Genomic DNA, 14,260 nt, shown 5'->3' on the forward strand with positions numbered 1-14,260 from the left:
TGCAGTGTCACTTCCATGACTCACATATCCATGTACAGCACTCAATCCAATTGTAGCAGGCAGGGCAACCTCCATACCAAACCTCATGGAACACGTCGATCTAATAATCATTCTTGTGAACGCTAATTGTCCAATTAGTTCTCTATCCCAATGCATGGACGTCCATTTTCTACTTCAGCAGTGGACAACGACCAGCTGGACTGAAGCTCATACCTGCATCGGGCCTCATCCAAAGCTGACAAGAGGGGCCTCTCATCTCATCTCATTAGATATTGATTGATACCCATCCCCTTCCAATGGAAACTCAACGATCTCGCGAACCCGAGTCTTGGCAAGAAGTTGGTCACCAAGCCATCCATCTCTTTCAATCACAGTAATGCGGTCTGCGATCCGACGTTAAATCACTCCCCGTGTAGATGAGTTCATCGCAACTCAATCGTACGCTTTTCGATATTGCCAGGGGATGGATCGAGCCTCCTTTTCACAGATTCCTTTGACGATGGGCAACAAGATATGTTCGCAATGCAGTTGAGCTTGACAGGGACCAACTCCAGAGGTCACTTTTGGAAGGGAGCGAGGGGGGGGGGGGGAGTTGAGGTTGTGGCTCATGAGGCTCCAAACATCTACAGAATCTCAATTTGCCACGTGGGTATTCACATCAATCGCCCTTTTTGCTTGCCTTATCCATCCACTGACAGTCTTGACTTGTGAGCTAGTCCGTCGTCTGGTCCTGCTTTCGCATCCGAATGAGGACTCCGGAATCGAATTGGTCTGTTCGATTCGCCGACTCCACAAAGATTGGAACCTGGACTGGTCCGGCGGGCTTGGGAAGGAAGGAAGGAAAGAAGCAAGGAAGGAGAGAGATCTTAATTGGCTGCTCAATAGTCTGAGACGTGGAGCGAGAGAGAGAGAGAGAGGGACTGTATATGGAATATGATACGGGCCCGCTTGGTACGAGGAGTTCTCTCGTGGTTTATTGGCGGGGGGTAGGGCGTTGGCGCCGACGTGTCTGGAGGGTTTTGGAGGTTTGATGGTTGTGACAACAGGTTGCATACGCAGTGAAGATTGGTAAGAGTGGAAACAGGGATGCGAATGCGGGATGGTTGACATTTGAGGGTGTGCTGATTTTTGATTGCAGTCACCTTCGAGTGGATGTGGAGCACAGGTGGTGATGATTGCTCCTAGTTTTTTTACGTCAGGGTCACTTTGTTTGATTTGTGTTTTGAGTCTATGTTCCTGAAACATTCATTTCCATTGAATTTCCAGTAGATCTTTCAATTCAATTCATGTTTGTTGTTGTTGTTGTTGGGGTGTTTCCTGCTTTTGCAAATTAGTTTTGAATTCTTTCATTTGTTATAATAGTTGTCTTGACATTTTGTTTTACCGATTCTATCATTTTTTTGTTTTTTGTATTTTTAGGAAAGTTCACGTTAATTCTGCGTTGGAATCCACTGTAGAATAAATTTTTGTGAAGGTATTGTTGACAATTCAATGATTGTAATCTTAATCTGAGTTTGCCCTAAATTTGGCACATGTATGTAAGAATGCAGGTTCTTTGTTTGAAAGCTCTTATTCATTCTATTCGGATTCAAACTGTATCCTTCTTTACTCTTGTGCAGATTGATTCTTCGCAGGTGCTAAATTCAGAATCTTAATGATTCTCCTAGCTGCTATTGGATGAAAATATGATAGGGAATTGCGAAGGTGAAGGGATAAAATATTTTATTTCGGGCACGGATTGTGGATTTTTGAATGCACTTCGAGCAGATAACCGTGCAAGGGCATTTGATTTTGGATATTAGAGAGGATTTATAGTGAAGGGTTGTGAGAAACAGGATTAATACAGTGGACTGAAGTGATTTTGAGATTGACATTGTCTTTTCAAATTGCATTTTGCTGATCAAGACAAACGGGAGTTGCCAGGAGGACCTCACTGGTGTTAAACCCTCGTGCGTGGCATACATTATGTTTAGTAGAACTAAGTTAGTATAGAGCTGTGTGCAATTTGGATTCTCGAAGATATTTTAATGTGACGAAGTGAAGAAGAGCTATGGCTGTATATTCGGGTTCTAGTGCAGGCGTTCCTCGCATGGAACACAGCTCTGTGAATTATGCCGGAATCCACTCAAGCTCGTCACGGGTAAGATTCTTCCATGGTCTCGTAGACAAGCTGATTTACATGTTTTCACATTCATAGCCACTTTGACGACTTTACAGGGATAATGAAAATGGATGCTCATGCACAGATGAGTGGAAGTAGTGACTGATTCACTTTACTGCCTTCAGGTCAATGTACCTTTGATGAGTAATCAAATAGGGTTGGTTTGTTACCCGAATTGAATACTTAAATGATTTAGAGCAAGCCAAGTAACTGGTTGTGAGAGATACTTTGATAAACTTGTCATCTGAAATTCTGTAACTAAATATATGTTGTCTTCATGTATTTAACATCAGGAGTGTTTTGGATGTGGAATTTCCAGGGTCTGGATTCACAATACCGCTTACGAGTCACTTCTTTGCCAAACCATGCACTTGGTTCCCGGCTTCGTCGACCTGGTGTAATTAACGCGTTATTGCAGCACAGTTTAACTATCCCAGCACTCTCCTTGGAACTCCGAAATCGAAAAATGAAAAACCAGTTGCTTCGCAGCTCTTCAAGCTTAGGTGATGGAAACTCGAGAAAATTAGTGCGGCCACAAAGCAATCCATGTAGATTACGTCAACGTAAGTTGCATGTTGTTAAGGCCCAAGTGACGGAATTAGCCTCAGGCTTAGATGTAATCAACAACCTGGGACTGGATACTCTCACATTTCTTGGGGCCACTGTGTTGGTTGTTCCAGCATTCAAAGCTGTCAAACAAAGTCCTGTACGTGATCTTCACCTCCATGCCTTTGGGTTTGTACGTTTTCCAGGGCAGGAGCTACAGGCACAAGTTGCTTCTACGGATTGACCGCTTTTATGGATTCTGTTGTGTAGTGACTAGTTGGTTATGTGATTTCACCAGATTTTGGGATTCCTACTAGCGGGTGTTGTATTGAATCAACTGGAATTGATCCGAAGCGTTACAGATGTCAAGGCTTTAGCTGAACTTGGAATTCTTTTTCTGGTATGTAACATTCTCAGCTAGAATTTGATTGTCTCTCTGAGATTTGTTTTTCAGAATTAACTTTCCTATTTGTTCAAACCGCGTTTGATCTTGAAATTTGGATCATTCTTGCAGCTGTTTGAGATGGGACTGGAGCTTTCTTTAGCGCGTCTTAAAGCTCTGGCGAAATTTGCTTTTGGCATAGGACTTGCCCAGGTATATTCTTCACACAAGTAGGATTTAATTGCTGATTTAAAAGGACGGTGTGCACGTCCTCTGTTCCACTTGAAGTTACTTCAGAAGATCTGCATCAAGAGAAGCCCCTTCACCAACTTGTAATTTTTCCTGCAGGTTGTGCTATCCACATTGGCATTCACAGCCTTTGAACTTCCTCCTAATAAGGCAATTGGCACTCAAATTCTTGAATTTCTCTTTCACGCTAGGCCGGATCTTGTAAGTAATATCATTTCAGAATCCATCTTTTCATAACATCAAAATTCATGGATCTACGAATCCACGACATCAAAAAATTTACCTGAGGGAGGAAAAAGTTCTTTCTGCCATGTAGAACTAAAGTTTCTCACACATCTCTGGCTTTCTCAGTAGATATTTGTCGTCATGTGACTGAAGTGTCGGTTTCATTTTCAGGTGAATATTAGAACAGTAGACGAAGCGGTGGTGATAGGTGCCGCTCTTTCTCTCTCTTCATCAGCTTTCGTGCTGCAGGTTTGCGAGAACTTTCCTTGGTTTTCTTACTTCGTCCTGAGTAGTGAAGATTTAGTGAAAAATCCTTCTCAGATAGCCGCAATTCTGGATTTTCGTCATCAGATAGTTCGAATACTTGAATAGGTACCGATTAGATACACGGACACTGCTTAAATCATGTGAATCAATGGATTAATCAAGACCGTTTATGCACGCAGCTTCTAGCGGAGAAGGGGGAGCTACCGACACGATTTGGTTCTGCCACTCTGGGTATTCTGCTTCTACAGGTGAATTTTTTTCTTTCTCAACCTAGCAATCCAAGATGCAAATGAACATCATCTTGCTTTTTCCATATTGCTCTCACTGGTGAGTTCTGACTAGTTTTGATTATGTTGGCAGGACATTGCTGTAGTGCCATTGTTGGTGATCCTTCCCATCTTGGAGACTGGGGTATAACAAATTTCAAACCCTATTTGCATGAGCAGTGTTCATGCTTTTGTTGTCTATGCCGGTCTAGAATTTATACGATTCTCTATGCCATTGAGGATTATGTTTGGTTGTCAAAGACCACAGCCATAGACCAAATTACCGTGGATTTCAGAAGTCCATCTCATTGATCGTTCAGAAGCAGTTTGGTAAGGAAAGACTTGAAGTAGCATTGATTCCTGTACCAACACGTCTACATGGCTGAAGGAGTAGTATCGCTGTATTGCAGAATATTGCGGATTCCAATCTTTGGCCTGTTTTGGCATCGGAAAGTTTGAAAGCTTTGCTTGGACTTGGTCTCATATCTCTTGGTGGTCGTCTTTTCCTTCGTCGACTTTTTGAAGTACGTGTCTCCACTTCTAACCTCATTTCATCTGAATATTTCTTTAGTGGACTACTGGGAGCATTTTGAACTATACTACAATGTAAATTGTCTTCACCTATTAGTGCACCATGATCTGAAACATCTGATCAGTTTGTGTCTACACTAACTTGTATCGAAATCAGATTGTGGCGAATTCAAGGAGCTCAGAGGCATTCGTAGCAATGTGTTTGTTGACGGTTACGGGAACTTCTCTTTTGACACAAAAACTTGGTTTTAGTGACACGGTTTGTATTCTGAACTCTTCCCAACTCGCAAGTGTAATTTAATAGCGATTATTTTCTTTTGTATGTTTCGGTGTTCATGTGATCATGCTGTCTATATAAAATCAGTCCTTTCGTTTGGTTTTCTAGATTATACTTAATAGTTTTCCGACTGAAGCCACGGTACGCCGAACGTAGTGTTCCACTTCGTTTTCATCATTATCATATTCTTATACTTATTCTGAATATTACTAATACTACTACCGCTACTACTTTGAATGGTCTAATTCACTATGTTGTTAGTAATCTGAGGATGATGCTACAGTTCTTTGGTTTACACAAAGAGCTGTACTAAGGGTTGTTGACTTCGAAATCGGGCTAATTAAGAGGATGGTTTGTGCAGCTTGGGGCTTTTCTAGCTGGAGCGTTACTTGCTGAGACTAACTACCGTACTCAGGTGGAAGCAGACATAAGACCATTTCGTGGCCTTCTGTTGGGTCTTTTCTTTGTGACCACCGGAACATCAATCGACATTCAGGTTTGCAGTTCTCCTTCATCTACTAAACATCAACCAATGCTGAGGTGTGATCTAGTGGAGGATGTTTTTATTTAGCGCCGCACATTATTAATGAGAATACTTTCATAAGATTTAGTGTTAGTCTCTGGAAATGAAACAAAATAGCTTTCATGTTTAATCGAAATTGTGTTTATTACGAAACATAGGCTATCAATATTGCCAGGGCCTCGATATCATGTAATTAACAAGTCATTGTGGTGTGCAGTTATTGACACGAGAATGGCCCAATGTATTGGCCCTTCTTGCTGGGCTTATTGCTATCAAGACCGCTATCATTACTGCAATTGGACCACGAGTAGGGCTAACCTTGTCCGAGAGTGTTCGCACAGGCTTGCTTCTCTCACAAGGCGGGGAGTTTGCGTTTGTCGTATTTTCTCTCGCCAACCGGTATGGGAACCCTTTTTGTGTTCGTCTACAATATTTTTGACCCCATGACCAGATCTGCACTAGCTTAACTGATTAGCTTAACTGCATTAGCTTTAGTGAAAGGCGCTTCTGGTGTTTTTAAGGTGTGCAAAGTGGCCGAGCATTGAAATACCAAGTATCTTGATTGTGTTACCAGTGAATCAATCAAGATGGCATTTTGCGACTAAGTTTTGTTGGCTTTTGCAGACTGGGAGTTTTACCGTTAGAGTTGAACAGGCTGTTGATCATAGTTGTGGTTCTGTCAATGGCTTTGACACCGCTTTTGAATGAAGTGGGTCGTAAGGCAGCAGAATACATTGAGAGAGAGTTTGAGGATGTTTCTCCAACGGACTCAGTATGTATACAAAGTAACCCTTTCAGTTCTTAGTTGTCCATGTAAAGTATTTGGTGAATGTACCCTGGTACATGTATTCATTGTAAGTTCTACTCATCATAACCTGTGCTTTCTCGTTTGGTGTAGGAATTACAAGGCGTAAAGAACTTCGAGGCCAACGAACCTGTGGTCATAATCGGATTCGGTCAAATGGGTCAGGTGGGGGTCCTGCTTTTGTGTCGGTTCTTTTTCGAACCCAAAAGCTATTCACATCTGATCCATTTTCTAAGATGACACTACTACGTAAGGATGCATGCCTCTACGTATGTTCTCAGTTTGAACTGTGCACTCAACTTTATTGTGTGCATTCCAGGTACTTGCCAACTTTCTGTCTACCCCATTGGCGACTGGTCTTGGTGGAGATGCAGCTGGTTGGCCATATGTTGCATTCGATCTGGATCCTGGTCGAGTGAAGGTATGACTATTTTCTATGATACTTCTTCAGACATGTAGACTATCTTTAAGACCTTAAAGAAAACAAGAGTTGACGTTGCATGCGAACCGAGCAAGGGTGTCAAATTATGTAACGTTTTTCACAAATGTGGAGGTGGTAATCTTTTATCACGCAACTTTGTTCTCTATGTCATGGTTACGTGAGTGTAGGACGCCGTCAGAAGACTGAACTCCTCTCATCGTGCAGGCTGCCTGTAAGCTTGGCTTTCCAGTGTTGTATGGAGATGGTTCTCGACCTTTAGTCTTACAAACAGCGGGAATTACGCAGCCAAAGGCGGTAATGGTGATGTACACAGGGCGACAAAAGTCAGTTCAGTCAGTGGAACGTCTTCGTCAAGCTTTTCCTCAAGTATGAGGTCTCTTGGCCTAAATTCAACTCAAAAATGCTGCTCATATTTTAGTAGTCTAATTATCCCATAAACTGCTAAAAAATGGAGTAACTTGGTAACCCTTGGATGCAGGTGCCCATCTACGCAAGAGCACAAGATTTGGGACATCTTTTGGAATTGAAACATGCCGGGATAACTGATTGCATACTCGAAAATGCTGAGGTATACTTCTGAACTTCAAATTAAAAGTAATTGAGACAATGTTTGATGAAAAGGACATCAGCTTCCTGTTACAAGACACCTATATTCTGCAGTTTGCTAAATTTCTCTATCTCTAGTTTTAGCTGTTTCGAACCTGTTTCGGCAGTTAGACATACTTGGACGAAAGCTTAGTATTTCACTCCTGCCTATCCTGCACATTCTATGCACAAAAGTAAGAATCTTAAACTGTCTTAGATATGAAACAATTTAGTAACACATGTCCAAACTCGGAGGCGTTTAGTAAACAACATGATGGCTGTTGGTTACAGACAAGTCTGCAACTGGGATCAGTGCTTCTACGTGGGCTGGGGGTCATGTCCGATGATGTAAGATTTTTACGCCGCATGATGCGGGAATCTATGGAGCTTCGCGCACAGGAGACGGTGGAGAAGAAGGAGAACAAAGAGACTGATTGGCTAGTCCCTTTCCAGGTCCATCCGCTTTGGTCTTCTACATCACTCTTGAGAAATTCTAGGATGGGTTGGTCGTATATTTACACTACTTACATTGACTAATGTTGAGTTTTTAGTGCTTCTAAGCATCACCAATCCATAGCCAGCTCTTAACACCTTGAATGCTTTAATGCTTACTTCTATTGCGTGCTTGCAGACCAAGGTACGGCAAACTTGGAAGAACAGAAACATGAAGAATGACTCGGTGAAGAGGAAAAATGAAATCATCAATGACCAAGCCTACTGGATGGATGCAGGGAGTACCGCTCCTAGTGCAGATATATATTCGTTAGACAAGGAGGTTAGGCGTCGCTGACATAATTTACAGCTTGTTTTGCAGTCGTTAGCTTTTCTGATTTGCTCTTTATTTCAGATTATCATTTCTGCATCGCGTGTCAACCTGCCATTTAGGTTTGTGATGATTTTCTATTAACACCATCAGCCGATGCGGTAGAGCCAAGCTTTTCCCAGACTTTACCCCTACAAGTTTGATTGTCTTTTGTTGCAGGACAGAAACTTAGACGAGAAGTTACCATTATTGTTTGCCAACAACAACTCTGCAACAGAGGTCAAAATTTCATCTACAGAAGTTTTAAATGGAAACGCTAGTTCTGGGGAAGACGGGTCAACGTCCTCATCGGTTGTTGCTGTCGCTTCGTCCTCCGGAGTGTTTACTGATCGGAAACTCCAGCCTGGGGCTGCTGATCAAGTATCCAATCCTGACACCGAAAGCCTTGCTGCCTCTGCGGAGATCTCTGATAACGAACCCTCTCCACCTGTGTCGTCTCCAGTGAGTACCTACATCATTATTTGGTCATGGTGTTAACCAGTTGTTGCACACTTGATCAAAGCACTTTTTATGGAACAACCGTCATAGAACGGTACAAAGTTTCAAGTATATTCCAAGTAGACTCTTGAGGGCTTGTAGAAAAATTCCTGAACAAATTTGAGTCAAACATGTGAATCGGAATCTAAATAATGAATGATCCACGTTTGGCAGGTCCAACCAGCAAGCAGAGGTATCGCTAAATTGAAGTGGCGAATGAGAACACCATCACCAGAACCAGAGGAGCTAGAAGACGAGAGAGGAGTGACATTATGTGCGTTAGAGGAAGACGAGCGGTACAGAATGGAGCTTGAGGAAGGCGAGGAGTTGGAGACTATAGATGTAACAATAACAGCATTAAATAGGGATGAATCGAAATGAGATATTGATTCATTATTTAACATGGGCACGTACATGTATGATACATAGATGTGAGTGGGTAGGCTTGAACATTTGTGCTTGAGCTTCCACTTACGGCAGAAAGCTGTAAAACGGCTTTGTAGTCAAATAGACATTTTAAAGCCATTAAACCGGCATTGTTATTGCAGATATCATGTACACCACAGCAACTGGTTAGCTTTTCTTACAGAAGGAAATTGCCCTCTTTTTTCACTGGCTCTCTGTAATAGACTTGTGTAATACTGTGTCTAGAATCCATACTAACTGTTAGGAACTAGTTGATTATCCATCCACGTTGGGCATGAAATACTACTGCTAGAGGATGTTGGAATCCGCATGAAAATTAATAGTTGGACAGTGTTGCGAAACGCTCGGTAACCGAAATCACATTACCAAGAAGGAATATATAACACATAGCAGCACTTCTGCTCGAAAAACTACAATCGACTTCTCAAAAAAATCGATCTTCATTTGTGCACAATAACCTGACAAAAAGACAACAAAGGAACTATAGCTGCCTAACCTATTTAAAGGGATGCAAGTCGCTATGAGAAGGCTCTTGCCATGGACAAACGACGCAGGTGGTGCCCATGTTTCGAATTCTTCGACCTTACCCTTCTCAGAATCAAGAAGTGGAAACTAATAATTGGATTTCTCTTTCATTAGAAAGTCCACTTCTCATATACACAATCCTCGAATCGCACATTTGACGTTACAAAGACCTACATGCGGTTGAAAAGTTATCATGTAAATCGACCCTTGAAGATTTTCAGAGCCATACATCTCTTGCTTTACTGCTCCTTCTCGTATTCCATCTAATCTCCTCCTTCGGCTGCTTGTTTGGCTTCCTTCTGTTTCCGGACAATCTCGTGAGCTGTATTGAAAACTCCATTCGTGGGTTTGTTGCATACGTAACAGAGTTTATTTCTTGAGTGATGCTGCACAACCAGAAATACCATAAATATTCCAGTTAGAACAAGGTCTTGGACTATCTGGGAAGTTGCAATAAAGTTTCTGCAAATTTCGACGGAGAACCTCATCCAGCGAACCCGCACACCTAACAAAACATATGATTGGAGGATAAAAGTGATTCAAGAGAAAAGAACGCACCTTCAGAGCACAATGTTCGCAGAAGTAATGCTTGCAAGTTGTAACAACAGGATCAGTGAAGGGCTCGCGACATATAAAACAAGCGAACGGAAGAGCATCTTCATCATCGCTGTCATCCCCCGCTCCTTCACCCTCTTCGGTATCGGCTTCCCCTCTGGCGAGTCTCTGCTTCCTAAGTTTCTCTTCCTGGTCCCATTCCCTCTCCATTTGCCATCCTGTCATAGATTTCCAAAATAAATTAGTAAATACAAACGAACTCAATGCTAACCAACTAACAACTAGAATTAGAACAGTCACAGAGAAACCCGGATCAAAGTTATGCACAATTCAATTCTACACAGCAGACGAATATTAAAACACACTACAGCAAAACCGTGAGACAAGAACTCTTCGCAGTCTAAGAAGAAGATGATGATGATGATGATGAATTTCAAAAAAATTGTTCAAGAAGACGAGGTATAAGAAGTTACATTCTTCAACATTACAGAAACAACTTTTGGGAGTGATTGTTACCTGATTTGTAGTCTCCACGGTCATGCATAAATTTACAAGAATCGCCATAACCGCAGTATCCAGTCTCCTTATAATCCTTGCAGATATCAGGTTGATAGTCGAACCTGACAGTCATACGAATATGCGCAGAGGCACGCAACGGTCCATGAGCCCCTCCCGCTTTCTCCCTAGATATTGTGTGCTCCTGCCTAAACCCTGCTTTATGATCAGTATAGCCATGAATACCCTTGTAAACCTTGCTATTGGAAGGCTCCCCACTCTTAAGAGCTTCACTAGCTTGTTTCAAAACCCTCTCTCGAATAGCCCTATTATCCCTGTCAAATTCCGTCTCAATCTCCGACACTGCCGTAGCCCTGCTATCATCCTGCGTCTGCACCTGCCGAGTCGATTCATACACGAAGGTGGCCCGTTCCACCTCTCCCGCCTTGTCCGACTCCTCCGAATTTTGTACTTTAGAAGTGCCTACTGGTGCGCCAGAATTAAACTCCAGCCGCCCAACACCCTTCTTCGCGATTTTCCCTTTGTTTACGGCAGACCCGGCATTCTCCTCTTCTTCATCACCATCATCAATAGTCGGCCGCTTCCGAATATTCTTATTCTGAATTTTCTTCTTGAAGAATGCCCCAGCAGCAGGAGCAGCAGCAGCTCCAGCCTCCGACGGGGCCTCCATCACAACTTCAATTAAACCCTACACCACCTCCTCAATTCGAGAATCTCACCGGCAATCTCACTAAAACTTCAAAGAAACGAATCACCACTCAACCTTGATTCAGAAACAGAGTTGAACACACGCGGAAATCCCCTCCAAATGACGTGATCACAACAGCAACAACACACACAAGTCTCAGCTAAAAACCCAAACTACGACCAAAACACAACCAACTACGAACGCTCAACTATCGAACCTGGGCTCGCCACCTTCAAAGGACCAACGTAAGCAGCCTAACTAAATTTCCAGCAGGGGCAGATTGCATGGTGAAGGATTGAATTTGGTTGCTGCATCGAAGCCTGCAAAAACAACGAGACCCTAATTCGACAACAACACTGCTTTTCTTCCCATGGAAGGGAGGACGAAGGAGAGGCCCTGTTGCCCACGAACCTCCCTCCTCGTTTCCTCTTCAAATACCCTCTTTTCATTATATTAATTTTCCATTATTTATTATACTGTTTGTAATCTCTTTAGTACTCCTTCTAATGGATTATTAGCACATATCAAGGGGATTCAGACTTGGCTTTTATTTTTGGTGATATTTCATCCATGATGAGATCTCAAAGTATCCAGCGATTTTTGAAAAATCACTTGATACTTTACCAAATATACTTTGCGATGTGGGTGAATTTGAAATCCAGGTAGCAAACTAGGGGCTGGTGAAATACCAAAAACAATGTTGCTTGCCTTAATTCTCTTAAGGTAATAAAGTTTGAACAGTGATATTTTGGATTTGATATTTTGAGTGACCTTAGAAAGATCATTGCTGAACCTCCAATTATTTGGTTTTGCAAATACGTCAAGTCTGAATCCCCTTATTGTGTTGTTCTCATAATGTATTCCAAGTAAAGATGATTTGAATCACTTTGATACATATCTCTTTATCCTCTGATTGTTTGTGTTTGTGTGTGTATACATACTTTAGTAGTAAAAAAATCTTATTGGAAATATGGGTTTTTCTAGTTTTCTTTTATTTATGATGTTTTCAGGATGTGTGAGATGTTTATCTGTGAATTCTCACAAATACATGTCAACAGGGAGGGTGCTTGCATTATATTCTGATTTGGTTAAAGTTTAATCTGATTTTTCGAACAACTTATCTTATCAATCAAGTATTATTTATTTATAAAGTTTGTGTGATTAGTTTTTGTTATTAAGCAATAAATACCTTTTTTTATGCATGTTTTTAAAAAACTTTAGGCTCTTTTTTTTTCAAATGCTTCCGTATTTAATTTTAAAATAAACGAAAAATTCTACAGAATATATCACTGATAATAAATTCAATAATTTATTCACAAAACATTTGATGCAAGAACTACAGCACGTAACAACTACTATATTTCTTCAATTGATTTTTATTGTTGACGTGACAAAATTATGGGTTTCAAGTGATAATAACACCAATACCAATAATTTCTTAAATTCCATTTTGTGTCACTATGAAGCAGCAGAGTTTCATTTATCTACACTAATACATATATTCGCAAAAAAAAAAAAGAAAAGAAAAAAAGGGGCGAAACAAAACAAAACTCCGCTTCTCAACACGTACACAATTTTGTAAAACATGTATGCATACATAATGTGTATATCCACAGTCCATTCACATTACGCAGACTATCTGAACCACCAATACAAACTTCAAAAAATTCATTTAAATTAAAAAAAAAAAATCTAAAAACCCAGTGTTTCCTAAACTAATTATACATCGTAATTCACAAGAGTGATGTTATTTTCCCAATGAACTAATCACAGAATCCCAACGATGGAAACACACAAACAGACCAGTAAAAGATGGTGCACAGTGCATCGAAACTGAGACGTAGGCGAAAGCTCACGAACAAGGTCATGATCTCAGTCCAACTCATTTCGTTGCAGCTCTCGCTGAATTCTACACTCATTTTGCATCGAGGAGGCAAGTTTCGATGAATCTGCAAAGATTAGCAGATGTGTGCTCAAGAATGAAGCAAAAGAAATGGGGTTCCGATGGTGCTCGCTAGGTGTTCGCTTCCAGTGTTTTCACCTCTCGTGGGTTTTCCTCCCGATGTCTAGAGCCGCCACTGTGTCGTCATTAGCAACCTACAGATGTGGCTCAGTGCCTGAGAGCTTAAATCATGTTGCCTCGCGATATCCACTTGCCCAGCTCGCCTCTCCTCTCCCTACCCACGTCCCATTTGGCAAGCTCTTGCATCACTTCATCATGCAACCCCCATCCCCTGACCGGGTTCATAAATCTCTGCCGGCTTGAGCACATACGAACCATATCACAAGCACTTCACAAACTGTCGAGTTTGTGTTTTTCTAGATTGAGACGGTCGATTCAGGGATCAACAGTGCGACTGGTTTTTCGATCGGCGGCCTTGAATAGTAGTAGATCGACTTGCTAGCCAGCAGCAGCAGCCTTGTGCTTTGAGCCTGTGTCGGTGGTGAAGGATTTGCCAGCCATGTCGGGGTTGAACAAGAGCGATCCGGCCACGCACAGGATCTACAACAAGGAAGGAGTGACCCATGTGAATCAGGTCCCAGCTCCGCGATCCGGCGAAGAGCGTCTGGGAATCGCCAACAGGAATGAAAGTGGACCAGGTATGGTACCGTCGTCACTTGGGGGACTCGCAATGATCTGAAGCTGCTGATGCTTCACAGAGTTTGGTAATGTGCATGTTGACACTGTGGAAAACTCATTCATTTCAATGGCATTGCAGGGCACCCTGAGCAGACGCGCCCTTTCTATCAACCGAGTCCAGTTCAAGTGCAGTTATTTACCCCGGTGAACCAGAATGACACTAACTGAGCTCCCAAGAGTGTCACATCGCTTCATCGACCCCGGTGGCACTAAACCCATTGCGCCGACAGTTGATCGGCAGTCGAAATCTAGAACGAGTCGCATCAATTTCCTTTTTGTATACACAAGTTTGTACAGAGCGTTGTAGCTGGTTTTCCTTGTAGCGATTTCGGAGAGGCTAATGTTGAACG

General features: G+C 42.0%; 2 protein-coding genes across 5 annotated transcripts; one reads left to right on the plus strand and one right to left on the minus strand.

The window, feature by feature from the left end:
* Positions 1 to 552: 552 nt before the first annotated feature.
* On the plus strand, positions 553 to 9,171 carry LOC112285774 (K(+) efflux antiporter 3, chloroplastic). 4 transcript variants are annotated; one of them, XR_016504501.1, is made up of 22 exons: positions 553 to 1,165; positions 1,620 to 2,140; positions 2,481 to 2,867; positions 3,006 to 3,107; positions 3,222 to 3,302; positions 3,438 to 3,539; positions 3,735 to 3,812; positions 4,010 to 4,078; positions 4,191 to 4,241; positions 4,507 to 4,620; positions 4,785 to 4,886; positions 5,266 to 5,400; positions 5,645 to 5,826; positions 6,052 to 6,199; positions 6,326 to 6,397; positions 6,552 to 6,653; positions 6,879 to 7,040; positions 7,153 to 7,242; positions 7,551 to 7,712; positions 7,891 to 8,034; positions 8,247 to 8,523; positions 8,734 to 9,171. XR_016504501.1 is itself a non-coding variant. In XM_090252537.1 (22 exons), the coding sequence occupies exons 2-22, from the start codon at positions 2,051 to 2,053 to the stop codon at positions 8,938 to 8,940; spliced, it is 2,862 nt and encodes a 953-aa protein (XP_090108663.1). In that variant the 5' UTR covers positions 553 to 1,165; positions 1,620 to 2,050; the 3' UTR covers positions 8,941 to 9,171. The 4 variants fall into 4 exon arrangements, 3 of the variants coding, with proteins under 3 accessions (XP_090108663.1, XP_090108664.1, XP_024382650.1); XM_090252537.1 differs by having other exon boundaries at positions 8,242 to 8,523; XM_090252538.1 differs by having other exon boundaries at positions 748 to 1,068; positions 8,242 to 8,523.
* Positions 9,172 to 9,318: 147 nt separating this feature from the next.
* On the minus strand, positions 9,319 to 11,657 carry LOC112285777 (zinc finger CCCH domain-containing protein 1). Its single transcript, XM_024526894.3, has 3 exons — positions 10,582 to 11,657; positions 10,069 to 10,283; positions 9,319 to 9,896 (listed from the first exon to the last, which is right to left on the minus strand). The coding sequence occupies exons 1-3, from the start codon at positions 11,249 to 11,251 to the stop codon at positions 9,774 to 9,776; spliced, it is 1,008 nt and encodes a 335-aa protein (XP_024382662.1). The 5' UTR covers positions 11,252 to 11,657; the 3' UTR covers positions 9,319 to 9,773.
* Between the last annotated feature and the right edge of the window lie 2,603 nt (positions 11,658 to 14,260).

The sequence above is a fragment of the Physcomitrium patens genome, chromosome 8 (assembly GCF_059467195.1).
Source record: "Physcomitrium patens ecotype Gransden chromosome 8, ASM5946719v1, whole genome shotgun sequence".
NCBI classification, from domain to species: domain Eukaryota; kingdom Viridiplantae; phylum Streptophyta; class Bryopsida; order Funariales; family Funariaceae; genus Physcomitrium; species Physcomitrium patens.

What these genes read in the sequence shown, in the direction of transcription:
- LOC112285774 (XM_090252537.1), top strand. Translation starts at nt 2,051, where the DNA reads ATGGCTGTATATTCGGGTTCTAGTGCAGGCGTTCCTCGCATGGAACAC. An exon ending in AACTTGGAATTCTTTTTCTG is followed by an intron (nt 3,108 to 3,221) that starts GTATGTAACATT and finishes TCATTCTTGCAG; the next exon opens with CTGTTTGAGATGGGACTGGA. An exon ending in ATTGGCTAGTCCCTTTCCAG is followed by an intron (nt 7,713 to 7,890) that starts GTCCATCCGCTT and finishes GCGTGCTTGCAG; the next exon opens with ACCAAGGTACGGCAAACTTG.
- LOC112285777 (XM_024526894.3), bottom strand. Translation starts at nt 11,251, where the DNA reads ATGGAGGCCCCGTCGGAGGCTGGAGCTGCTGCTGCTCCTGCTGCTGGG. An exon ending in CCGTGGAGACTACAAATCAG is followed by an intron (nt 10,284 to 10,581) that starts GTAACAATCACT and finishes AATCTATGACAG; the next exon opens with GATGGCAAATGGAGAGGGAA. An exon ending in GCGAACATTGTGCTCTGAAG is followed by an intron (nt 9,897 to 10,068) that starts GTGCGTTCTTTT and finishes CTGGTTGTGCAG; the next exon opens with CATCACTCAAGAAATAAACT.